Source organism: Gorilla gorilla, chromosome 12 (genome assembly GCF_029281585.2).
Source record: "Gorilla gorilla gorilla isolate KB3781 chromosome 12, NHGRI_mGorGor1-v2.1_pri, whole genome shotgun sequence".
NCBI classification, from domain to species: domain Eukaryota; kingdom Metazoa; phylum Chordata; class Mammalia; order Primates; family Hominidae; genus Gorilla; species Gorilla gorilla.
Window position 1 is genome coordinate 34,135,601 of NC_073236.2, and position 25,321 is coordinate 34,160,921.

The 25,321-nt window shown below is 50.5% G+C and overlaps 2 protein-coding genes across 3 annotated transcripts; one reads left to right on the forward strand and one right to left on the reverse strand.

The window, feature by feature from the left end:
* Positions 1-3,883: 3,883 nt before the first annotated feature.
* On the reverse strand, positions 3,884-17,070 carry TMEM127 (transmembrane protein 127). Of its 2 annotated transcripts, none has more exons than XM_004031419.5 (4): positions 16,937-17,070; positions 16,207-16,558; positions 7,071-7,235; positions 3,884-6,353 (listed from the first exon to the last, which is right to left on the reverse strand). In XM_004031419.5, the coding sequence occupies exons 2-4, from the start codon at positions 16,448-16,450 to the stop codon at positions 6,046-6,048; spliced, it is 717 nt and encodes a 238-aa protein (XP_004031467.3). In that variant the 5' UTR covers positions 16,451-16,558; positions 16,937-17,070; the 3' UTR covers positions 3,884-6,045. The 2 variants fall into 2 exon arrangements, with proteins under 2 accessions (XP_004031467.3, XP_018876342.2); XM_019020797.4 differs by having other exon boundaries at positions 16,207-16,581.
* A 31-nt stretch (positions 17,071-17,101) lies between these two features.
* CIAO1 (cytosolic iron-sulfur assembly component 1) lies at positions 17,102-25,162 on the forward strand. The gene is made up of 7 exons (XM_004031418.5): positions 17,102-17,557; positions 18,363-18,511; positions 18,667-18,778; positions 18,878-18,966; positions 19,498-19,699; positions 20,310-20,397; positions 22,131-25,162. Exons 1-7 carry the CDS (start codon positions 17,419-17,421, stop codon positions 22,369-22,371), a joined length of 1,020 nt encoding a protein of 339 aa, XP_004031466.1. The 5' UTR covers positions 17,102-17,418; the 3' UTR covers positions 22,372-25,162.
* Positions 25,163-25,321: the final 159 nt, after the last annotated feature.

Sequence of the window (25,321 nt, forward strand, 5' to 3'; positions counted from 1 at the left end):
ACAACACATGACTCCTGGCCTAATGGACTGATAAGGTAAACAAGAAGAAAGACACAGGCCTGTACACATAATAGAAATTGGGTGTGTACCAGCCTGGGCAACATGGCAAGGCTCTGTCTCTGCAAAAAATAAATTAGCCAGAGGTAGTGGCTCACACCTGCAGTCCCAGCCACTCAGGTGGCTAAGGTGGGAGGATCACTTGAGCCTGGGAGGTTGAGGCTGCAGTGAGCCATGATTGCAGCACTACACTCCAGCCTCCAGACAGAGCAAGATCCTGTCAAAGAAAAGAAAGAAAAAAGAAAAGAAAAGGAAGGGAAGGAAAGAAAGGAAAGAAAGAAAAAGAGAGAGAGAGAAAGAGAAAGAAAAAAGAAAAAGAGAAAAAAAGGAAAGAAATTGCATGTGTGTACATGCAAGCAAATTTCCCATACCCTGTTAGAATATGAGGAAGCAAACAGAAGGAAAGAATCAATAACGGGGCAGGGCGCAGTGGCTCACTCCTGTAACCCCAGCATTTTGGGAGGCCAAGACGGGCGGATCACCTGAGGTCAGGAGTTTGAGACCTGCCTGGCCAACATGGCAAAACCTCATCTCTACTAAAAATATAAAAATTAGCTAGGCATGGTGGTGCATGCCTGTAATCCTAACTACTTGGGAGGCTGAGGTTGGAGAATTGTTTGAATCGGGGATGTGGAGGTTGCAGTGAGCCGAGATCTTGCCACTGCACTCCAGCCTGAGCAACAAAGTGAGACTCCGTCTCAAAAAATAAATAAATAAGTAAAAATGAATGAGACATTCTTCCTTTATTAAAATAAAACCCATCCACCACCCCAAGGTTATTCCAGAAGGAAACTCTCCACCAATAGTGGTGGCACTAGACATATACTGAGAGACCCCCAAGAGGGAAGTGAAGCCGTGGGGGCATCTGGGGCTACACGGTCTATCTCACTACACAGGGAGGCCCTTTACAAGGCTAGCTGCCATTTTCTACCAAGACAGAAGGACAGGAACCTTCCAAACAGGGCAGCCTGCAGGCCCTGCACCTTCAGGCCCCATTCTCAGACACCCGTACAACCCCTTAAGCCAGACGGACTCACAGCTGTCTCTGGAAAGTTCTTCGTTACCTGACTCTTTAGACACAGGGTTGGCTGGAAGGGCCTCTCCCTCACCTTGTACATCTTATGAAGCCCCTTGCCACCCACTATGTTGCTGTCCCACTCAGCTGAAGGGGCTGGCCAGTCCCGCATAAACCCTCCAGCTCTGAGATCAGCCAATCTTCCCTGGACACTGCTCTCTCCCCCAGCAAAAAAGCCAAGAATTTTCCCCAAAGCTTATGGTGAGGAACCGGTGTGTGTGTGTGTGTTTGAGATGGAGTCTCACTCTGTCAGGCTGGAGTCCAGTGGCACGATCTCGGCTCACTGCAACCTCTGCCTCCCGGGTTCAAGTGATTCTCCTGCCTCAGCCTCCCGCGTAGCTGGGACTACAGGCACCTGCCACCACGCCTGGTTAATTTTTGTATTTTTAGTAGAGATGGGATTTCACCATGTTGGCCAGAATGGTCTCGATCTCCTGACCTTGTGATCTGCCCACATCGGCCTCCCAAAGTGCTGGGATAATAGGCATGAGCCACCGCACCCGGCCAGAACTGATCTTAATTCTCAAACCAGTGACCCTAATGAAGAGTCTTCGTTTCAGGTGGGCTCATTCAAAACGACATTTTCAGGCTCGGTGCAGTGGCTCACGCCTGTAATCCCAACCCTTTGGGAAGGGAGGCAGAAGGATTGCCTGAAGCTAGTAGTTTGAGACCAGCCTGGGCAACATGGTGAGACTCTGTCTCTACCCACCCCCACAAAAAAACATTTTCTCTTCTCCACAAACCTCCTGCCTCCCATTAAAATGTCACTCCCCCCAAAAAATGCAGAGGAAGAGGTAAAATTGCAGGCTATTTGAAAACGGGGGCATGAAGTTTCAGTTCCCTTCTGTCTCCCCACAGCATCTGTGTTCCATTAGTGTAGTGGCTGAGAGCGTGGATATTTCAGGCAAGATGCCAGCTGAAGATTCTCTAGTCATCTTGGGAAAGCCGCCCTGCCCCAGATGCACCACCTCTTCCTGTGTCCCAGGGTCCTCTCCTTGCGGCCCTTCACATCCCATGGCTTCTCGTGTGCGGGCCCCTCTTCGCCTGTGCAGTTGATGCCACCTTCCAGCTGCCATGTGACAGGTGGGCAGAGACTGGGGCTCCCGCATTCCCAACTCCAGCACCTGGCTGAGACACTGGGCCCTGGGATTGACTGTGACCGCCCTCTTCCCCTTTGGCAGGTCCTGTCTCCCACTTTCAACACCCTCACTTAAGGCCAGGCAGAACCCTTCCTACTGTCACCAGTCATTAAAATAAGGCTGCATCCCTCCCTTCCCTTCTGAAAATCCTTCCTGGGCTCCTTCTGCTGTTAGTGCCTTAAATGAGCACCCCTCACCTTTCTAACCTCGGTTCTTACCACGTCCTGGCCACCAGTGTGCTTTTGCTCTTGCCATTCTCTCAGCAGGAGTGTCCCTACCCCAGTTCACTCCCACATCAAGTGTGGCTCAAGCTGCGTCCTCCAGGAAGCCTTTCATTATCACTCAGATTAGAACTGGCTCCCTTCTGGGCACAGGACTTTTCCGAGCCGGCCGCCCACTTCACTCTGCCTTTCTGTGGACAAGTCCATCTCCTGAACTAAGGACATAAAATCCTTGCAGACAGGGTCCTGTCCGTCACTGTATATTTCATGGTGCCTAATGGTGCTTTGTCTGAATGGACATGAAATGAGAACACACTCCCAGCTTCCAAGAAAGATGTGTATTCTCCCTAACAACAACAAAAGAGACCTAAATGGGCTGCTCCCTGAAGAGAGCCCTCAGCTCTTTTACCGTGATGCACACTCGGGTCTGGGTGTAGGCTGTGTGATCAAATGTATGAAGGAAGAAGGAACGGAGAGAACGTGGGCAATCAAGGCCTGGCACTGCCCTACAGGAGGCTTACAGGTCACACTCCCAGAACTGTCTCTATCCCCATGCCTCTCCTAGTAAGATTCATTGCCTATGGTTTCAAAGAAAGTGCAGTTTCTAGGGAGTGAAGGAAAACGTGAAATACAGAAAATAAAGACAGAAAAACACACAAATTATTAAATAAAATTTAAACAATAGAGGGAAAAAAAGTGTAGTTTGTTCTGCAAGCCACAGCCCAAAGAAGTCTATTTCCTCCCACAGGATGGCTAGAGTTTAGGAGCCACGTTCTCCTCTATAGCTCACCAGAGGACACAGCCTGAAGAGCTCAGGGTTTGAAGGCTGGGCCTTGGGCGGGAGTCAGCTACTATTTCTAGCTGTTCTAGAAAGACCTAGAAACTTCCTTTGTGAAAACAGGATTAGGAAGCTCTGGGGGTGAAAATGCCATGCACGGAGCTGGCCCATGCCAAGTCCCTTCTATTTTAAATTACATCTTTGGCCAGCCACAGTGGTTCATGCCTGTAATCCCAGCACTTTGGGAGGCCAAGGTGGGTGGATAACCTGAGGTTAGGAGTTCCAGACCAGCCTGGCCAACATGGTGAAACCCTGTCTCTACTAAAAATACAAAAAAATTATCTGGGCATAGTGGCGCATGCCTGTAATCCCAGCTACTCAGGAGGCTGAGGCAGGATAATCGCTTGAACCCAGGAGGCAGAGGTTGCAGTGAGCTGAGATCATGCCACTACACTCCAGCCTGGGTGACAGAGCGAGACTCTTGTCTCAAAAAAAAAGAAAAAGAAAAAAAATTACAGCCTCATCAACGTCTCCTGCTTCTCTGAGACAAAGGGAACAAACCAAATCAGGAAAATCGTGACAGAAAAATGACAGGCAGCCATTGTCATTTCCATTCTTATTCGTGGTTTCTGGTTTTTTTGGTTTTGTTTTCCTTTTTAATTTTTTTCTAGAAAAAAAAAACACAACCAGGGGAATTTATATGACAAACTATCAGTGTCAGGATGGCAGAGGGAAAGAGAAAGAAGAGGAAGGCCAGAGACATGGGGAGTGAATAAAAAGTGGGTTCCGGATCGTGCGGAACAGTCCACAGGGTCATGTACAGGTCCTCAGGAGATGACCAGTCCCTTTGGCATGCATGTCCGGTGCCTTGTCTTCTGGTCTGCCTGCTCAGACACCCAAGGGCAGAGAGAGCTGGCCACAAGTAAACCCGCCAATGACAAACTCAGGACTTAACAGAAAGACTTAGTTCAGTTCCTTGGCTTTGTGCTCAGGCATCACGTAGCAGGCAGCCTGCAGCCTTTCTTGCCTGAGAGAAGAGTCCAGAAGAGCAGGAGAGTCACCTTTGAACACACTCTGGCATCACAGCAGTGAATTGCAAGCAGCCACCGGCTCGTGTGCAGATGTGGCCCTCACCACCCACGCAGGCATCTGTCCGGACATCCCCAGTCAATCTGGCCAAAGGATGGGACATGACAGTCCTTTTCTAGCCACAGCTTCATAGTGTTGTCCATTCTCCAGTCTTGCTCAAACTATCTATCACCTTAAAGGTTGGAAGAGATTGGAATCCATTTCCTTTTCAGCTCAGCAATGGACACTGATTCCCAAGAAGCAAGTAACTTAACAAGGACAGGTTGGCCATCTGGATCTACACTGAAGGTCTTTCAAGTTTCATCCACTTTATGCCCAGATCTCAGGGCAGAAAATTCAGCCAGACCCAGAGCAAACAGGGTGACCAGAGTGATGGCTGAGCAAGAAAGTCCCAGCAGCACACTGCAAGACCAGAGTACATTCAAGAGGGGAGAGGGCACGTGGCAGGCTGGAGTCCCCAGTCAGAGTCTAGGGCAGCACTGGGTCTGAAGGACACAGCCCGGCCTGCTGGGCTGACAGTGTGGGTCTGACGCCTCACATGATGCGGCCCCACTGGTTGTATTCCTATGTGGAGGGTGGTGGGTTCCTGCCCTGTTGTGGCCCCTGTTCCTAAACTGAGGCCAGTTTCCATCTCAGTGCTGCAGTCCTGAGGAGCACCACGCTGGCCCGCCAGCCAGGCCACAGTCCTCAGCCCCTCTGGGTTCCACGAGAAGGCCCCAGGGAGTCACCGTCACTGAGAGGGAAGGGGCCAGGGAAGGGAGGCTGCATTCTACTGGGAGAGACTCGGGGAGGGACTACCACGGGCTTGGAAGGAGCTACAGCCCCAAATATTGCAGAGCCAAAAGGAATGGGACACATGTCTAAAAAGTGACAACAGTCTTGTCCCTATTTTAAAAACAGAATATTGTTGCTGTTGCCTGGTTTCGTTTTTTTCCTTTTAAAACCACTCATATTTAAAAGGTGAAGGGCTGGGAGATGTAGTCCCCTTCACTCTGGTCCTTGATAGGCACCAGGGGGCCTCAGTCTCACGCTGGCTCCTGCTCTCCTTGCCTGGGCTCCAGCCACATGAAGCAAGGGCAGAGAGGGTTGCAACTGCTCTGCCTTCCCAACAGCGATTCCCTCTCCCCATAAAACCAGGGCACACGTGAAGAGAAGTCCAAAGAGTAAAGTGCACAGAACTCCCCGGAGCAGGTGGCCTGGGGGCGGGTCACTCCGAGAAGGAAGGGGTCTGGGGGGCGTCAGCCCAGAGCTACAGCTGTGGAGCAAACACTGATCCCTGTGAAGTGAGCCTGCAGGGCACAGTCCCCTTTCCCTTGGGCCCTTTGACACTTCTTTTTGGGACTGTCCACTCTCAGCAGCTCTCCAAGGAAAGTCTCGGTCCCAAAGATATGGCCCATGCTGGAGGAAACTTAGATGACCTTCCCTGGCTGGTAATGACTCGTGAACGTGAAGGGGGCAGGATGTGGCAGGAGGGAAAGAGTACATTATAGAAAACCAGTGGACCTCCGGTTCTGAGAGCAGGCATACTTGGATGACCCTAAAGGCAGAGTCTCTCCTGGGGAAGGTTTGGAGAAGATGGTCAGGATCCTACCAGTGAGGCCTGCTGGGGAAAGGAGCTCCTCTGGGTGCGAGAGTAGCTGCAGAGTTGAGGGAGGGGCTGCCGAGGAAGAGAGCCCAGGGCTGGCATTAGGGTGTGTAAGCAGGGGGTGGCTGGAACTGGTTGATGACCTCATATTCTGCCGGGTAGGGCTCGTTCTCCTCCATCTCTGAGAGCAGCTCCAGCGCCTGCTCCTCTTCCTCTGTGGGGTAGTGGCGCAGGAGGTTGGCTGCTGTGGCCAGGATTGAGGCTCCACCAGCTCCTGCCACCAGGTAGAAGCTAACGGCGAAGGTGACATAGACCTGGGATCCATGGTACTTCTTATGCTGCTGCTGCTGGGCCAGGATGAGTTCAGAAGCCCAATAAGAAAAGCCAATGACGGTGGCACACTGCAGGACTAGGGGACAGAGGGACAGCACAGAAGGGGAATTAGTGAGCACTCCACAGCTAGGATGCTTGAGGACCCAATCACAGCCTCTCTACCCAAACCCCATTCTCAGAGAACCTGCCTGGCCCCAGACTCTGCAAGGAGGAGCTCTCTTGGCCATGGGATTCCTGGCCTGAGGTTGGGGACAGCAGTCTGACCTGATCTAGGCCAGTCAGATTCCATCTGTCTTAAGGAGCAAATAGGGTCATGCAGCTTGGGAGCTGGAGTAGCCACACCACAATTCAAACCAGCACAGCAGCGCAGGCACGAGGTAGGACAGCAGCTACATACAAGAAAAGGCGGGTCTGTAGGGAAGCAGGAAGGTGGAGAGGAGAGAATCTGACCAGGAGCTCCAGGGGAGACACGGGAGACTGCCTGGTTCCTTCTTCACTCATGTCAGGTCTGAGCTTCAAATGCCATTTTAGAGAGCTGTGAGCTTCCTTGTGGAATTTCTAGCAACATTTCCCCTCTACAGCTGGGCTGAGTGGGTTTGTGATCCTGGCAAGTTAGCAGCTAGACTGGAGCAGGCTGCTGACACCCTGACACTCTGGGAAAGACTAGAGCTTGGCACATGAGCTCCTGGAAGGGTGCCTGCTCAGAGAAACCAGAGCCCCCACAGGCAACTCAGACAGGATGCCCCCACCCTGTAGCAGTTCCTCTCCCACTGTGAGCAGGCTCACGGCTTACCCGTGAGGATATGGGCGAAGGCATAGCGACGAGTGATCTTCAGGGCGGGATGCTTGGGCCCAAAGACATCCAGAAGGAAAGCGGAGAGACTACACAGGATGCCCAGGAAACAGAAGGCAGCGATGACCCGCAGGAGCAGCACTGTCTGGGGATTCATGCAGAAATCTGTAGGGGGAGAACCAAATTTTCAGGGCCCCAAGTAACACTTGGTGCAGGAAGTCCCCACCTAGAAGGAGTTTGATTCCCCTCCACCACAGTCCTGGGAGCCAGGGCAGTTCTGGAGAACGCTGTCTTAGCCCCTGCTCCTGGGTGGTCTGCAGGGGAGCTGGAACAAATTCCACATTAGCAAAGGCCACTGCTCTCCTGTACCTCAAGTCCTTCTCTTTCCAACAAGACTAGCCTAAGTGCAGGATTCTACTTCATTGTGTATGCCATGCCCTTCTAACCATTTTTAAAGACACTGACAATTAACCTGGCATGTTAATGCATTCTGCTAAAGGATACTTTGAGCTGGCAGGAAAAGCCTGACTTTGGAGCTGAGACAGCCAGAGAGGCTAAGACCATACAGGTCAATTAATGCTGATTCTCCATTTACTCACTCATTCATTCCCTTTTTGTTCCAAAAAGAAGTTGAACTTGAAGATACTATGCTAAGTGAAATCAACCAAATGGAGGACAAATATTTTATAATTCTACTCATATGAGATACCTAGAATAATCAGTTTATAGAGACAGAAAATATAATGGTGGTTGCCAGCAGGTAGGGAGAGGGGAGAACAGAAAGTTATCATTTAATGTGCACAGAGGTTCAGTTTGAAATGATGATAAAGTTTTGGAAACAGATAGTCATGATGCATGTGCTTAATATCAATGAACTCAACACTTAAAATGGTTATTAATACTTTCGGTGGCTGAGGCAGGAGGATTGCTCGAGGCCAAGAGTTTGAGATCAGCCTGGGCAACATAGTGAGACCCCGTCTCTTTGAGGAAAAAAAAAAAATTAGCTGGGCATGGTGGCGCATGCCTATAGTCTTAGCTCCTTAGGAGGCTGAGGCAAGAGGACTGCTTGCACCCAGGAGTTACTGTAAGCTATAATCACACCACTGCACTCCAGCCTGGATGACCGAGACAGACCCTGTCTCTTAAAAAAACAAAATATTGGCCAGGCATGGTAGCTCACGCCTGTAATCCCAGCACTTTGGGAGGCCGAGGCAGGCAGACCACGAGGTCAGAAGATCGAAACCATCTTGGCCAACATGGTGAAACCCCGACTCTACCAAAAATACAAAAATTAGCTGGGTGTGATCGCATGCGCCTGTAGTCCCAGCTACTCGGGAGGCTGAGGCAGGAGAATCGCTTGAACCCTGGAGACGGAGGTTGCAGTGAGCCGACATCGTGTCACTGCACTCCAGCCTGGTGACAGAGTGAGACTCCATCTCAAAAACAAAAAACAAAACAAAACAAAAAACAAAACACTAGATGATACTGTCTGTCTCCTTTGATAACTATGCAAACTGCAAAAGCTCCCAGAAGCATAGGGTAGAATAAAGGCTGAACCAAAAAGAAACCAGGCCATGATTAAGTATTTTAAGCTTTCATAAAAAGTAGAAATGGGGTCGGGCATGGTGGCTCACACCTGTAATCCCAGCACTTTGGGAGGCCGAGGTTGGGTGGATCGCCTGAGGTCAGCAGTTTGAGACCAGCCTGACCAATATGGTGAAACCCTGTCTCTACCAAAAATTTAAAAAATCAGCCAGGTATGGTGGCGCGCACCTGTAGTCCCAGCTACTCAGGAGGCTGAGACAGGAGAACTGCTTGAACCTGGGAGGTGGAGGTTACAGTGAGCCAAGATCACATCACTGCACTCCAGCCTTGGTGACAGAGTGACTCCACCTCAAAAAAAAAAAAAAAAGTAGGAAATGGGCCTTAACTTCCTCTCCTTCTTCTGTTACAGCCACTGGCAAGTTCTTCTTTTATTTAGGCCATGGGTCACCAAGTGATTTAGGAAAATTTGGAAAGGGCTGGCAAGACTCAGGCTATATAGCGTCCTTTCCTGAACTTGATCTCAGGCTGAGAGGGTGTGGGGTGTGATCATCAATCTCTAGGGCATACCCAAATCACTGTGGCACTGGCTGAAAGTGTGTTCCCAGGTCCCCAGAGAGTCTGAGTTCTAGGTCTGGAGCAGGGCCTAGGAATCTGGATTTTAACAAGCAGCCCAGGTAATCCCCATGCAGGTGATCCAAGCCCCACACTTCAAGAAACACTGATTCCAGACCTCAGAGGAAGGTGGACTGATGGGGGAAAGTCCAGGAACCTGGGGAGGGGACCTAAACCCAGCAAAGCTGACTCAGCCCAACAGATGCCAGCATCACAGGTTCTGGGTAGAGAGAAGCCCTGGGCTTCTGGGATTGAGCACGCATACCCTGCCTCAGGCTCAGAGTTCGCCCAGCAGAGGCTGGCTGGGCCCAGACAAGGTTCATACACCTCTGTCTGGCTTTGGGTCACCCACGAAGCAGCCCTCAGAGCTATCTGTCATGATCTCTTGTCTGCTGACCATCTGTTTTGGGCCCAAGCATCCAGCCTGGGTAACTGTCTACTGCCAGAAAGCCTGCCTGTGTGTGAACCCTGCCAGCAACTGGGACCAGCCTTCACTGAACCCAGCCCTGCAGAGCCATAGTGCATGGGGCCTCACTGAAAGAAAAGCTCTAGGAGACAGGGGCTATCTCCTGGCTTTATTTTAAATCTTATTAAAAGCTAAGAGAGTTCTTCTTGGGGTCCACGTGGCATGCGGCAGGGATGGGGCAGTGTTCTTATAGTGCTTCCAAGAATAACCTGCCAGAGGTCACATGCCGCTCTGCAGCAGGCCGTGTCAGATTCCACTCACATTACTGATGAGGCCAGGCAGTTGGAGTAAGAAAAGTAATATGTGCGGGCTTCAAGGAGCCTGTATTGTTTCTTTGGCTGGATGGTGAGCACAAGGATGTTCATTTGATTATCCTTAAAAATGTACATCCATGACATATATTCCTATTGTCTTATGTTTCATTATACATGAGTTTTAGTAGTAAGGAGACATGCACATGATAAAAAGCTTCCAAGAGGACATCCCTCCCCTTGCGGATGTCCACCTGCTCCTCTCCAAAGGCAAATATTGTTGGAGGGGCCTTGTATACCCCTCCTGGAACAGCCTGTGCACACAGATGGGTGAAGTGCCCCCCTGGGGGATTTACCACACAGCTCAGATGAGGAGTCGGGGGCTCCAGAAGGTGAAGTGGCTTCCTCCAGGCCACACGCTGCAGAGCTAGATTCCAAACCATGATCAGGCTCCCCTACACTGTGCTGCTCGGAATCACTAAGTACCAGACTTGGCCACTGTATTTTTCCCTGGAGATAATCAATCAATTCCTAAAGAGTTGTGCGTGAATGAGGGGTCAGAAGCTAACAGGAATACTGTTGGAGCCATCCTCAGAGCCAGCTGCTAAGCTCAGTAGAGGAACAGCTTGAAGCAATGAAATCTCTCAAAGAAGCAAAAAAGGTTTGGGTCATTAAGTCTTCACATGGGGAATTATTGGGCAAAACCTGCCAGGCATGGTGTCTCAGCTCCTGCAGCATTGCAACCATCAGAGCCTGCTCTAGGAAGTGGTCAGGACACCAGGAAGGCTTGGGACCTGGCGCTGCATCCTAGCTCTAGCAGAGACTGTGTTACTTTGAGCAAGTCCCTTGAGTGCGCTGGACCTCTGTTCTCTCATCTATCAATGAAAACAATAACATCTGCCCCACCCACCACCAGGGCATGCTGGGTCAGCTGACACCGTGCCCATGAAAGAGCAGCCACCTGTGCTGTTATTAACCAGAGGCTGTTTCAGCTGGGCCAGTGTGTCACCTCAGCATGCCTTTCCTTCTTCTACCAAGACTTCCTTGACCACACGTCAGCCCGTGTGGACCAAAGCCTACTAAAGCCAGACTAAGGGCCTACCCTACAAGTGTGACAATATGATAGAGAGAAGAGACTTTTGACCTAAAACTCCAACAGGTTTTGTTTCAATGTAACTGCCTTTCCCCACTCCAAAGCTGTGAGTAAACCCTCAGGGTTAGTGAGAAAACCAAATATGAACTTCCCTTTGGGTAACGTTAACAGATACCCCAGGGGCCTGCCCCATGTAACAGGTGGGTTTTCCTCAGAGGGTCTCAGAGCACACCGGAAGAACAGGCAGTTATCCTAGACAGGCTTGGAGCCCAGCTCAGAGACTCTTCTGGAGTCAGTATCTCAATGTCTTTCTCTCCTCCCTTCCTAGACATCGGTACAGCAGGGACGGCAACAAGCATCTGCTCCCATGAGGGGATTGCTAAAGAAAACCCCTGAAGGTTATGTATGTAGGATTTTATTCGAGAGAGAAATGGCATGCAAGGCAGGACCCTAACTTGAAATTCAAGCCAGTGGTGTAGTCCACGATGCCCTGGCTAGACACAGAACACCTCCTACCCTCCAGCTGTGCTCTGGCCTGTTGATTTTGGTAAACACTGCTTGGCGGTGCCCTCTAGTCATCAGGGAAGTAGGCAGCTGTAATAGGATCCCATGGAACTGACTTTGCTCAAGGTCACTGGTGAGTCACCAGGCTAGATTTGTTTTGAAGGTCCTGCCTCTTCCTGTCTATCTGCCCATTGCTCTAACCACTCCTGACCCAAACAGTCTGCAGGCAGAAGGGCTTAAAAGGACTTCTGTCCCACCCCGCCTCCCTTCTTGCTGGAGTCCCTCTGAATTAGAGACACTTCCCCAATGCCCCAATCCCTCTTTATGCATCTGTGCAACCTGCTCAGCGTCTCCTCACTGTGACCTTTGTAGCTTCCAGACAGGCCTGTGACAGAGGCCTCTTAACAGAGCCCTCTAGTGCCCAGCCAGGTTATCCCACAGACACCAACAGGCCCCGCAGGACCTGGCAGTGTCAGCTGCCCCAGTCACCACCTATCAGGCACACAGGCTCTCCCTGGAAGGCCCTTGATCTTCCAGTGGCTGCTGTCAATTGTGATTCACCTGACTTCTACTCCCCAACTTCCTCATTCTCCAAAGATGCTTCCTGGGGCTGTTGCCAGTGCCCTTTGGTGGCCACACTTGAGAGGCAGAAAGGCTCAAAAGAAATGACTATCTGCGGCCCCTCTTTCTGGGGTCTAGAGGTGTGAGTCTATCTCCACCCAGGGCCAGGTTGAGAGGTGTGTGAGAAGCAGGCACCGCTTGCAGGGGCAGTGGAGAAAACCCAGAATGAGGTCTTTTTTTTTTTTTTTTTTTTTTTTTAAGGAAAGGGTCTCACTCTGTCACCCAGGCTGGAGTGCAGAGGCACGACGATAGTTCACTGCAGCCTTGAACTCCCGGACTCAAGTGATCCTGCTGGCCTCCTGCTTCAGCCTCCCAAAGTGCTGAGATTACAAGAGTGAACCACCACACCCAGCCCAGGATGGGTTCTTTGGAGCCAGCTTTCATTGGCTAAAGCCTCTGAAGCTTTGTGAATGACAATGGGAGAGTGGCTTTGCCCTGGGATCACCAACTAAAGCCCCAACACTGAGGCGATGAAGTTATGAAAAAAGCACAGCTTTGGCTCGGCTTATGATAAAACTCAACTAGAATAGGAAAGTGATAAGCCTCAGGCAGCTTTGATGGGAAATAAACTCGGAGCTCACTAAGGTGTTGCGGTAAGACTATGGACTTTGGAGTCAATGTCCACTCAGATTGGCTGAGCAAACTACCTAGCTTCCCTGAGCTGGGACCTTTGTGAAGTGGGGCTGAAACAGTACCTACCAAATAAAGATGCTGTTTAGGAGGAAAAAAGCAGGCATGGGGTGTGCTTAGCATAATGTCAAAATGTGGCACTCAGGCAGGGGCTGAGAAATGGTAAGGCTGCTCCAGGGCCTGCTGGCTGCCCGACTCCCATCACCGGCAGAGACCTGGCAGGGTCTGTTCTCCCTCTGGAAGTATCTACATGTGGCCAGGAGCAGTGGCTCATGCCTGTAATCTCAGCACTTTAGGAAGCCAAGGTGGGTGGATCACTTGAGGTCAGGAGTTTGAGATCAGCCTGGTCAACGAGGTGAAACCTCATCTCTACGAAAAGTACAAAAATTAGCCGGGCATGGTGGAGCACCTGTAATTCCAACTACTCGTGAGGCTGAGACAGGAGAATTGCTTGAACCCGGGAGGCGGAGGTTGAAGTGAGCTGAGATGGTGCCGCTGCACTCCAGCCTGGGTGACAGAGCAAGAGTCTGTCTCATTTAAAAAAAAAAAAAAAAACTCTATATGCACCACATCTGTGCTTGACAGCTCTGCTCCCTCTTGAGATGTGGAATACTCCAGGCTCTCAGGTCAGGATATCTGTTAGGCCCTGAGGATCAGCACAGTCACACAGGATACTACATGTCTGAAGGCCCACTGGGTACCAAAAAACCAGTAGGTACAAAGAAAAGGGAGAGAAGATGCAATCAAGGACTTCCAGATTCCTTACTGATTCTTCTGTGATAGCTCATGAGGCACCACTGCCAACTCTCCTATTAATGGGCACAAAGTGCTCTTAGGGGATGGCCACAGGCAAGCAAGTAGAAACTATACACGGGTTAAGGTCTCTAAATATGTGAGCAAATGTAATGTAAAGGTTAAGAAAACATGCTTTGCAAAAGACAAAACGGAGCCTGAATAATTTCTTTCTTTTTTCTTTTTGAGATGGAGTCTCACTCTGTAGCCCAGGCTGGAGTGCAGTAGTGTGATCTGGGCTCACTGCAACCTCACCTCCCAGGTTCAAGCGATTCTCCTGCCTCAGCCTCCTGGGTAGTTGAGGCACCAGCCACTAGGCCTGGCTAATTTTTGTATTTTTAGTTGAGATGGGGTTTCACCATGTTGGCCAGGCTGATCTTGAACTCCTGACCTCAGGTGATCCATCCGCCTTGGCCTCCCAAAGTACTGGGATTACAGGTGTGAGCCTCCATGCCTGGCCTGGCCCGAATAATTTCTTAGAAAGGGTAAATACACATGTGAACAAAGAAGAACGTGCACCAAGAATTTACTTTTTTTTTTTTTTTTGAGATGGACTCTTGCTCTGCTCTGTTGCCCAGGCTGGAGTGCAGTGGTGTGATCTTGGGCTCACTGCAACTCCTCTACTTCCTGGGTTCAGGCGATTCTCCTGCCTCAGCCTTCAGAGTATCTGGGACTACAGGCGTGTGCCACCACACCCAGCTAATTTTTGTATTTTTAGTAGAGACAGGGTTTCTTTCACCATGTTAGCCAGGCTGGTCTCCAACTCTTCACCTCAGGCAATCCACCCGCCTCGGCCTCCCAAAGTGCTGGGATCAGAAGTGTGAGCCAGTTCCTGGCCTTTCTTTTTTTTTTTTTTTTTTTTTTGAGATGGAGTTTCGCTCTTGTTGCCCAGGCTGGAGCGCAATGGCGCGATCTCAGCTCACTGCAACCTCTGCCTCCCAAGTTCAAGCGATTCTCCTGCTTCAGCCTCCCAAGTAGCTGGGATTACAGATGCCTGCCACCATGCCCGGCTCAAAAATTTACTTTTATTTTTAACATGCCTTCGACAAGGATACACACCAAAGTGAAATAATTATGAGATTGCTCCTTATGACAGCTGAAGTAAAACAAAGGATAAAAACCATAAATGACACGGCATCATTTTATATTGGCATCAACAGAGGTGGGGTAGTCCCAGCTCTGCCACCCTAAAGTGGGTAGCCTTGGGGAGATCCTTCATTTTTCTGAGCCACAGCTAAGCACACCCCATGCAGTGCTAGATTTCGGAGATCTAGCTTTCTAGATCTGATGGATCTAGTGGTGGGAAGGTGGTATGTGTGCTTCAAAGAAAGCAAGTACAGGGCAATGTGCTAAAAGAAAAACCACCAAGACTCACTCAAGCTTAATGCTCTTTGTGCCATTAGCAACATGACAGAGAAAAGGCTGCATATAAGGCCTCTGTCGTGTGCATAACTTTGGCTTTAATGAGCCAACCCAGCAAAGAGTATCATTAAGGTGAAATCTGGAAACAACCAGTTGTCCCCAACCTTCTACAAAATCACCCTACAGCTTCTAAAACTCAAGAGAGATGCAAAACAGTAAGACAACACTCAGAGAAAGGCAACATTTGGCCACAAGGATGAGGCTTTTCAGCCTAGACCTGCAGAAGCAGAGTATGGTCCGATGCACAGCGGGGAACTTGGACCTTTTCACCAAATCCCAGTGCCTGAATTCTTCAGGAGGTAACACGCAGATATCTAACAGGAAGTGCTTCTGATAGGCGGTGCAGTAAACATCTGGAATGCATCACAGCCAGGGAATAGCACAGAGAGGATAGCACAGAGAGGATATAAGACCTTCAAGATGGCTCAAAAGACCTTGGGGTTGATGAACTATGCTGTTACTAAGGACTGTTTGGGGTACATTGATCATTGTTAGGGTAAAAAGCAAGTGATACAGTCCAGTCCTGTCCTCACACTTCACAATTTTTACTGGAGACAAGACTGGGCAGGATAAACTATGGGGCCCATAGGACCCTCCCATCGTCTGCTGTCTATCTGGCCGGAAAGCATGATGATGAACAAAGCAACCTTGCCTCTGTCAGGCACACCTATAATGGTTCCAAGAGCCACATTCCAACTGTTGTACTGCGGGTGGCAATGGAACGGTCTTCCGATTACCTAAAATGCCACAGATTCCCTTCTTCTCTAATACGCATCCGATTACCATAGAACTCTAAGATATCTTTTAAAACCTAGTCATATTAAAAGTTCCTTTTTCTCCATTAATCAGTCTGCCCCAAAGAAGCTTTTCCATATTTCACAGGCTCCTTAGAAGAGGCCAGCTAACTGTGATACCTAGCACCCTTATCTTTTCTCGATACACAGCGTCCTTCCTCCAGCAGAATCCTAAAATAGCAGCAGTCCAGATTAACATGGCTGTGAGGAGTAGGTGCTTAGCTGAATAACATCAGAATTAATGAGGGGCCGGACCCCAAACAGAGCCACCTGGTGGGCATGAACACCAGGCAGTTATGGGGCCGTTTCCTTCAACCAAGTGTCTGGTCCCTGGCTATCTCTGCTTCAGCCAGAACACATTCTGTCCCCCACCGAGGCTTTAAGGGCCAGCGCGCAGCACCCTCACCTTTCAGCAGGTCCGGGTGCACATAGCCCAACACGTCGGAGACCCCCAGCTCCTGGCGCGAACAGGTGCCTCCGTGGATGTGCAACCAGGCGGGCTCGGCGAGAGCAGTGCACAGCGCCGTGATAGACAGGGCGCCAGGCAGGGCCGAGGCCAGGCTACGCTCCGGCTGCTTGGGCAGAGCGCTGCCTCCCGGGCTCCTCCGCCGGCGCCCGCCGGGCAGCCCTGCGCCTCCGGGGGCGTACATGCCCGGGGCCGCCCGCCGTCGCTCCGCAGTCGCTGCTGGTCGCCGCCGACCTCCGCGGGGCGCGCAGAGCCTGACAGTCCGGTGGAGGATAGCAACGCTCCGGGTTCGCTGCAGGTGAAGCCGGGACTGGGCTGTCAGGGTTGACACCAGAGGATAGGGGGGTGGGACCCGGGGCTGACGGAGACGGGGAGGGCTGCGGGAATTCGGGGGGCGGAGACAGGAGACTCCGGAATGGGACTGCGGGACGACAACCGGAGAGGGCCAGGGGCCAGATGGGGTCTGGGCAGACTCGAGTGGGGGGCGGAGGGATTGGGGATCGGCTACAGCTAGAGCAAAGACCCGGAGTCAGGGTCTCGGCCAGAGGATGCCGAGGGCGGAGGACCGGGCTGGGAAGCGGGGATCGGGGACCCGTGATCTGGGACCGGCGGTTTGGTGTGCGACCTGTGCGCAGAAAAGACCCTCCCCACGCCGCCCATTGTTCCTCACCAGTCAGCAGGCCCCAGGGCTGGGATGGTGCTGCTCAGCCCAGTCACGGGCTTCTCGGCTGCCGGGGGCCGAGCGTTCCCAGGCCCCAATCCCGCAACGCCCGGACAGACCCGGGGCCGATGCACTTCCGGCTTCCTCCTCCTCTGCCTCCGCCTCCTCCGGCTCCCCGCCCCGTCCCCCGCGCGCGTCACAGCCCGGGCGCGCCGCCGGCTCTGCGCAGGGCCTCACGGGACTGGTAGTTCGAGGCGGTCCCGCGATTCTTTCCCTGCCGAGGTGAGGGGAGCGACTACAACTCCCAGAGGGTATGGCGGCCGCAGCAGGGGGCAGTTGAGTTTCCGGGGCGATCCAGGTCCTCCGGCGGAAGCGGGAGCCTCTGTCGGCCGCGGAAGCCTGGAGTGGGCGGTACGCCGACGCGCGCGGTGAGACCCGCTGTCTGCGCAGCGGACTCTGCCCGCCCCCACCTCCCCCTGCGTCGGGCCGACATGAAGGACTCGCTGGTCCTGCTGGGCCGTGTCCCGGCGCACCCGGACTCCCGCTGCTGGTTCCTGGCCTGGAACCCCGCGGGGACCCTGCTGGCCTCGTGCGGCGGCGACCGGAGAATCCGCATCTGGGGCACGGAGGGTAAGACCCAGCCTGGTTGCGCGGCCCTCAGCGCTGAGGGCTCAGCCTGCAGGGGAGGCTGAACCTGTTCCTGGCGGAGGGAGAGTGGGATGTTAGCCACGCCGAGAAGGGCTTTACAGGCAAAGAAGTCTGCGACTGTTGGGAGGAAAAACGTCAGCAGACAAGCTGAAATGTCAAGGGAATTGTGTTAGCTGCAGAGGCAGGAAAATGGGAAAAGAGAGGTGTTAGGAAAGTGGCCTTCAGAGTAACTTGCGACTGGATGGTCACATTTTATCCCGAGGGCATTGGGGAACCAATAGCAATTTTAGATCAGATTTGTTTTAGAAAGATGCCTCCAGAGGTTGGGCGCGGTGGCTCACGCCTGTAATCCTAGCAGTTTGGGAAGCAGAGGCGGGTAGATCACCTGAGGTCAAGAGGTCAAGACCAGCCTGGCCAACATGGTGAAACCCCGTCTCTACTAAAAGTACAAAATTAGCTGGGCGCGGTGGCGGGCACCTGTAATCCCAGCTACTCGGGAGGCTGAGGCAGGAGAATCCCTTGAACCCAGGAGGCGAAGATTTCAGTGAGCCGAGATTGTGCCATTGCACCCCAGCCTGGGCATCAGAGCAAAAACTCCGTCTCAAAAAAAAAAAAAAAAAAAAAAAAGCTTCCAGAGAAAGTAGATTCAGTTGCATCTTTGTAAAAGCTGTGAAATACACTCCCTGAGCTTTCCCCCACTAGCTTGATTCCAGTGCTAGCCCCTTATATTGAATGGCTTCATGGTGCTGCACCCAGCTCCAGAGCCTGGCCTGCGCTCCGCCTTTAGGTGACAGCTGGATCTGCAAGTCTGTCCTTTCTGAAGGCCACCAGCGCACCGTGCGGAAGGTAGCCTGGTCCCCCTGTGGTAATTACCTGGCCTCTGCCAGCTTTGATGCTACCACTTGCATTTGGAAGAAGAACCAGGATGACTTTGAGGTACCCAGGCTGGTTGGGACCAGAATTATTGCCTGTTTCCTCCCCAGGGCTGGTTCAGGAACCTGAGCCAACCTGCGCCAGTTGGGCTGTACCCATGGGAAGGGGCTTAGGGGTGTTAGCTGCTGTTAATTCTCGTTTTATTTCCCCTTTCACAGTGTGTAACCACTCTCGAGGGCCATGAAAATGAGGTCAAGTCAGTGGCTTGGGCCCCGTCTGGCAATCTCCTGGCCACTTGCAGCCGAGATAAGAGCGTTTGGGTCTGGGAAGGTGAGGCCAGGTCCCTCCAGGTGGATTGGGAACCACCTGACAGCCCCCTCTGTGTCCCTGACAGGGTCGGCTCTTGGGTCCCCTTTTTCTCTCCCACAGTTGATGAAGAGGATGAGTATGAATGTGTCAGTGTTCTCAACTCCCACACACAGGATGTCAAGCATGTGGTTTGGCACCCAAGTCAGGAGGTAAGAGTCAAGCAGGGACTCTTGTGGGAAGGGCTCTGGTGTGCAGGCTTGTGCCCAGCCTTCCTCTGCTTTTCAGCCTTAATCTAGGTTTTACGGAGACCTCCATCTGTGAACAAAAAACATTAGTCCCTTTATAAAAACAGATCTGGCTGGGTGTGGTGGCTCACACCTATAATCTCAGCACTTTGGGAGGCCATGGTGGGTGGATCATCTGAGGTCAGGAGTTCGAGACCAGCCTGGCCAACGTGGTGAAACTCCGTCTCTACTAAAAATACAAAATTAGCCGGGCATGGTGGCACATGCCTGTAATCCCAGCCATTCGGGAGGCTGAGGCAGGAGAATCACTTGAACCCAGGAGACGGGGTTACAGTGACCCGAGATCGTGCTATTGCACTCCAGCCTGGGCAACAACAGCAAACTTCGTCTCAAATAAATAATAAAATAAAATAAAAGCAGATACCTGGAACTGACCTGTCCTTTGCTTCCTGGGCCACACAGACACATGTTGGGTTTCCTTTCACTCTTCCCCAGCTCTTAGCTTCTGCCAGCTATGATGACACAGTGAAGCTGTACCGGGAGGAAGAGGATGACTGGGTATGCTGTGCCACCCTTGAGGGCCATGAATCCACTGTGTGGAGCTTGGCCTTTGACCCGAGTGGCCAGCGCCTGGCGTCTTGTAGTGATGACCGTACTGTGCGTATCTGGCGTCAGTATCTACCAGGCAATGAACAAGGTGAGGTCCATTAGTAGAGCTAAAGAAGACCCATCTCTCAAGGGGTTCACAGTCTGCTAAGACACGTACATGAGTCAGAGCAAATGGGGGTAAAAGGTAAGATGTGCCACAAGAGGGCTCTGGATAGAGTGCTGGAAGAATCAGGAAAGTTTTGTAGAACGGGCTGTTTCATCTGAATTTAAAAGGGTATGTAGGATTTTAACATGAGAATTTCACGTGAGAATTCAAGTGAAAACTCAACAGTGTGAGTAAAGATAACAATGGCGGGAATGCTTAGACTGAGGGGTGGTAATGCATTTAAATGGCGCATAGGACGTCTAGGGTTTGGAGAGGAATAAAGTGGGTCGGGTCGGCTGGTGGGTGGCCTTCACAGGCACGCAAAGTAGTTACATAACAGTCTGCAACAGAACAGGGACGTTTCCTCGGAATTCTGCTTGAGAAAGGCCAGTCTGGCTATAGTGTGTAAGGCAGATCAGCAGGGATGGGGACACGAATGGAGACGCGGACTCATGATCAGTTGAAGATGAGGGTGAGGGAAGGTAAGTTAGGTTCTCCTTTGAGGTGCCCAGGACATAGGAACGTTTAAGGGCAAGAGAAGTCTGTCTTGCAGGGGTGGCATGCAGCGGCTCTGACCCCAGTTGGAAATGTATCTGTACTTTGTCCGGCTTCCACTCAAGGACCATTTATGACATTGCTTGGTAAGACTCCATCCCCCACCCCATCCCATCCCCATAAATCAGGGATTTTAGAGAAGGCATACCCTATGCAGTCCTCTGCAACCCTGGGGGAGTGCTTGGGAATTGAGGGCAGCCACCCTCATTCCTTATCAGGCCTGACTCTACCATGCTGGTTTACAGCTGGCTGGGCTGGCATTCACAGGAGCAGAGAACAGTCCCAGGCTGTGAGGGCAGCACCAGCGCTAGAGGTTCACACAGCTCGTGCTGTCCGGAAGTTATTATTGAATCTGCATTTGTGGCTGAGGTTTTTTTTTTTTGTTTTTTTGTTTTTTGAGACAGAGTCTCACTCTGCAGCCCCGGCTGGAGTGCAGTGGCATGATCTCATCTCACTGCAAGCTCTGTCTCCCGGGTTCACGCCATTCTCCTGCCTCAGCCTCCCAAGTAGCTGGGATTACAGGCGCCCGCCACCATGCCTGGCTAATTTTTTATTTTTAGTAGAGACGGGGTTTCACCGCGTTAGCCAGGATGGTCTCGATCTCCTGACCTCATGATCCGCCCACCTTGGCCTCCCAAAGTGCTGGGATTACAGGCGTGAGCCACCGCACCCGGCAGTGGCTGGGGTTTTTATAGGTAACACTGACTCTGCCCTTGTGGAAGCTGGAAAAGCTGCACCATTCATATAGGAGAGTAGGTTAGAGGGTAGTTCTGGCCCTGAGAATTGATCCCTAGGAAATCCAAAACAGTGAAAAAAACTGAGCACTTAAGCTTGCTTTATATTAGCAAACATTTGGGAATCACCTATTCAACAAAAGTGAACTTAAGTAAATTATGGTAGAACTCGGCTTGTTGTATCACTGTTTAAAGAAAGGGGTTAAGAATACTTTATGATGGGGCCAGGCGCGGTGGCTCACGCCTGTAATCCCAACACTTTGGGAGGGCAAGGTGAGCGAATCATGAGGTCAGGAGTTCAAGACCAGCCTGACCAACATGTTGAAACCCCGTCTCTACTAAAAATACAAAAATTAGCTGGGCGTGTTGGCGCGCACCCAATCCCAGCTACTCGCTTGAACCCGGGAGGCAGAGGTTGCAGTGAGCCGAGATTGCGCCACTGCACTCCAGCCTGGTGATAGAGCAAGACTCCATCTAAAGAAAAAAAAAAGAATACTTTATGATGGCTGGGCCCAGTGGCTCATGCCTGTAATCCCAGCACTTTGGGAGGCTGAGGCAGGTGGATCACTTGAGGTCTGGAGTTTGAGACCAGCCTGTCCAATGTGATAAAACCCTGTCTCTACTGAAAATACAAAAATTAGCCGGGCATGGTGGCACATGCCTGTAGTCCCAGCTACTCAGGAGGCTGAGGCAGGAGAATCGCTTGAACCTGGGAGGGGGAGGTTGCAGTGAGCCAAGATCGTGCCACTGCACTCCAGCCTGGGCGACACAGCGAGACTCCATCTCAAAAAAAAAAAAAAAAACAACTTTATGACATGGGAAACTGCTTATGCCAAGTGAGGAAAGTGCAGTTCATAATTGCATGTCATTTTTTAGGATAATCATAGTAGGGGAAAGAACTAGATTGCAGCATCTGAAGATATAAGTGGGTGATATTTGTGACTCCTTATTAGTTAAGGAAACATTTTAATAAGAGGTTTTTAGCTGAGGCCTGAAGTTAGGGAAGAGAACAGGCCAGGAACTATGGAACAGGTCTCTCTGGCCTAATTAGTCAGGTATACCCACTGATGTCACTTTCCTTCCAGGTGTCAGCTGACAGGGGCTCTGGCCACAGCTTGTGGGGATGACGCGATCCGCGTGTTTCAGGAGGATCCCAACTCGGATCCACAGCAGCCCACCTTCTCCCTGACAGCCCACTTGCATCAGGCCCATTCCCAGGATGTCAACTGTGTGGCCTGGAACCCCAAGGAGCCAGGGCTACTGGCCTCCTGCAGTGATGATGGGGAGGTGGCCTTCTGGAAGTATCAGCGGCCTGAAGGCCTCTGAGCTACCTCGACTTTGGACAGAGTAATGACTCCCCAGAAAACGTCATATAAGACTTTACCAGCCCCCGAGGGGACCAGGAGGAGCATCCTTGACCTTCATTTAACTTGGCTCACTTTTCTTCAGACTTGGGTAGAAGTGCAGAGCCACAGAATTGCTTTCCTTCCCCGCCTTTGACATGAGGCCTTCAGTAAAGAGCTACAGAACATCAGTACATTGTTATACCACAGATTTTTCTTGCATTAGAGCATGGTGTTAAATTTTTTGGAGGTAAATATACTATTTATAATCACTATATATAGTAGGAGGGGGTATGTGTCTCAGGCTTTTCTGAAGTTGCAAGACTTAAAGAAATAATCCATCTGTATCCCAAGTCCTATTTTATAAGGATATTCATAAAAATTCCATGGTGAATCCTTGTCTGAAATAGGTCCTCCCTTCCCAGTTTCTGTGTAAGTCTTTGCATTTAAGACATCCAATCAATAATGAAGGAAATTTTTTTCTGAATGTAGGTTTGAGTGAGGGGCACCTCTGCTTTCCCTTAGCAACCCTCATATACCTCCTGCACCGTTACGTTGTGATGGCAACTGGGGATAGAAAAAAATGGGGAAAGACAGGAATCCTAAAGAGGAGAGTTATTACTGGCCACAAGCCCTGTATTCTCAACAGGGATGCAAACTGGTTCTTCAGTAAGGATAAAAAAAAATCAGACAGTTGTTTGTGGCCCTCCTAAGGCCCACAGCACATATAGTGTGTTTGTGATATTCCATTTTCATGGCAGGGAGTGATCAGGAAGAAGGCTCCCTAGGGGACTGGCGATTTAAACCAGTGGAGAAACACTGCCATCAGCAGGCAGTTTCAGACTCACTCAAGTTGTCTCTTGACAGTCACTTCTAAATGGGTTCTAATGTGACAATGGCCTCCAAAACTACAGCCTTCCCTGAAGTTTAAGCTGTGACCTTAGATTTTAGAAGGACAGTGGGGCTGTACCTAGAATAGTGGTTCTCGAAGAATGCGGCCTGCAGATCCTGGGAGTCCCAAGACCCTTTCAGGGAGGATCTGTGAGGTCAACTGTTGGCACTGTGGCATGAATCAAGGTGGTGGCAGCAAACTTCTAGTAGTTTTGATATGTCCTTGATAGAACAAATAGCAATGGTTAACTATTAAATGTTGACCTAGCCAGCGCAGTGGCTCACGCCTGTAATCCCAGCACTTTGGGAGGCTGAGGCGGGCGGATCACCTGAGGTCGGGAGTTCAAGGCCAGCCTGACCAACATGGAGAAACCCCGTCTCTACTAAAAATACAAAATTAGCTGGGCATGGTGGTGCATGCCTGTAATTCCAGCTACTCGGGAGGCTGAGGCAAGAGAATCGCTTGAATCCGGTAGGTGGAGGTTGCAGTGAGCCGAGATCACACCATTGCACTCCAGCCTGGGCAACAAGAGTGAAACCCTGTCTCAAAAAGAAAAAAAAAGTTGACCTTGAGAACTTATAATATTCTGAGAAAACTGGAAGCATGCATAAAGCCCCTCTGTTGTGCACTGAAGTGGTGCCTTGAGGAAAAGCAGTTATACAGTTGCAAGCTGAATTGGCTGTGTTCAAGACATGCCCTTTAGAGTTGAAAGAACTAGCAGATTACAGTATTTAGACTTGAATATTTGGCTGATATTTTCTGGAAATAAATGAGCCTCTCACTTCAAGGGAAACAACTGATAGTGTTGCCAGTGATAAAGCTTTCAAGCAAAAATTGGAACTTCCGAAAATCTGTACTCCACCATGAGCTTTGTTGTTGGGGATATTAACAAATGTGATTTGTATAACGAAATGCATTTCATTTGGAAGAATTCAATGAACCATTTTTCCAAGTGACCAGTACGTGATGTTACAAAATCATGCATGGCTCAAAGATTGATTCAAAAGTGTAAGACAGGCCAGTGGATTTTAATGTATTAACAATATAAGAGTGCATTAAGTTTTCGGAGTCTACATTGCCTTTAAGAAACTATGACTTGTAGTAAGCCGGGCGCGGTGGCTCACGCCTGTAATCCCAACACTTAGGGAGGCCAAGGCAGGTGGATCACAAGGTCAGGAGTTCAAGACCAGCCTGGCCAATATGGTGAAAGTCCGTCTCTACTAAAATGACAAAAATTAGCCGGGCGTGGTGGCAGGTCCCTTGTAGTCCCAGCTACTCGGGAGGCTGAGGCAGGAGAATAGCTTGAACCCGGGAGGTGGAGGTTGCAGTGAGTCGAGATCGTGCCACTGGACTCCAGCCTGGGTGACAGAGCGAGACTCCATTTCAAAAAAAAAAAAAAAATCACTTGTAGTCTTGGTGTGGTATCAAAGAATAGCCACAATTAGCTGAAAAGGCTATTTTAAAAACTTTTCCAACTGCATATCTGTATGAAGTCAACTTACTTCAAAAAAGTTTGGATGTAGAAGCAGCTATAAGAATTCAACTGTTTATTATAACAAGATACTAAAGAGACTAAAATGCCACCCTTCTCCTTGGATTGTTTTGGAAGTTATTCTTCATAAAAAATGTTAACGTGGGCTGGGCATGGTGGCTCATGCCTGTAATCCCAGCACTCTGGGAGGCTGAGGTGGGCGGATCACTTGAGCTCAGGAATTCAAGATCAGCCTGGGCAACATGGCTAAACTCTGTCTCTATTAAAAAAAAAAATGTTAACATTATGATTTAAAAGTGCATTAACCTTAATCTAGATAATAAAAGCTTTTTGGGGCAACCTCCAGAACTGTGAAAAATAAATTTGTTATTTAAAAAGAAAAAAAAAAAACCTCTGAGTTTCTTAGTTTTTAGTAGTATAAAGAGGTCCTAAGACCAAATCATTTGAAAACTGCTACCCTGAGGAAACTGCCCTTCAGAATCACCTTTCAATTTTGTGTGCATTTAATCTAAAGAACAGAAGGTAAGAATTTGAAGACAGTCGGAAGAT

Excerpts from the sequence above, each read along its gene's own strand:
- CIAO1 (XM_004031418.5), top strand. The coding sequence starts at position 17,419 with ATGAAGGACTCGCTGGTCCTGCTGGGCCGTGTCCCGGCGCACCCGGAC. Across the intron at positions 18,779-18,877 it reads GAGCGTTTGGGTCTGGGAAG|TTGATGAAGAGGATGAGTAT; the intron begins GTGAGGCCAGGT and ends TCTCTCCCACAG. Across the intron at positions 18,967-19,497 it reads TTTGGCACCCAAGTCAGGAG|CTCTTAGCTTCTGCCAGCTA; the intron begins GTAAGAGTCAAG and ends ACTCTTCCCCAG.
- TMEM127 (XM_004031419.5), bottom strand. The coding sequence starts at position 16,450 with ATGTACGCCCCCGGAGGCGCAGGGCTGCCCGGCGGGCGCCGGCGGAGG. Across the intron at positions 7,236-16,206 it reads GCACCCGGACCTGCTGAAAG|ATTTCTGCATGAATCCCCAG; the intron begins GTGAGGGTGCTG and ends CTCCCCCTACAG. Across the intron at positions 6,354-7,070 it reads CTTCGCCCATATCCTCACGG|TCCTGCAGTGTGCCACCGTC; the intron begins GTAAGCCGTGAG and ends TCTGTCCCCTAG.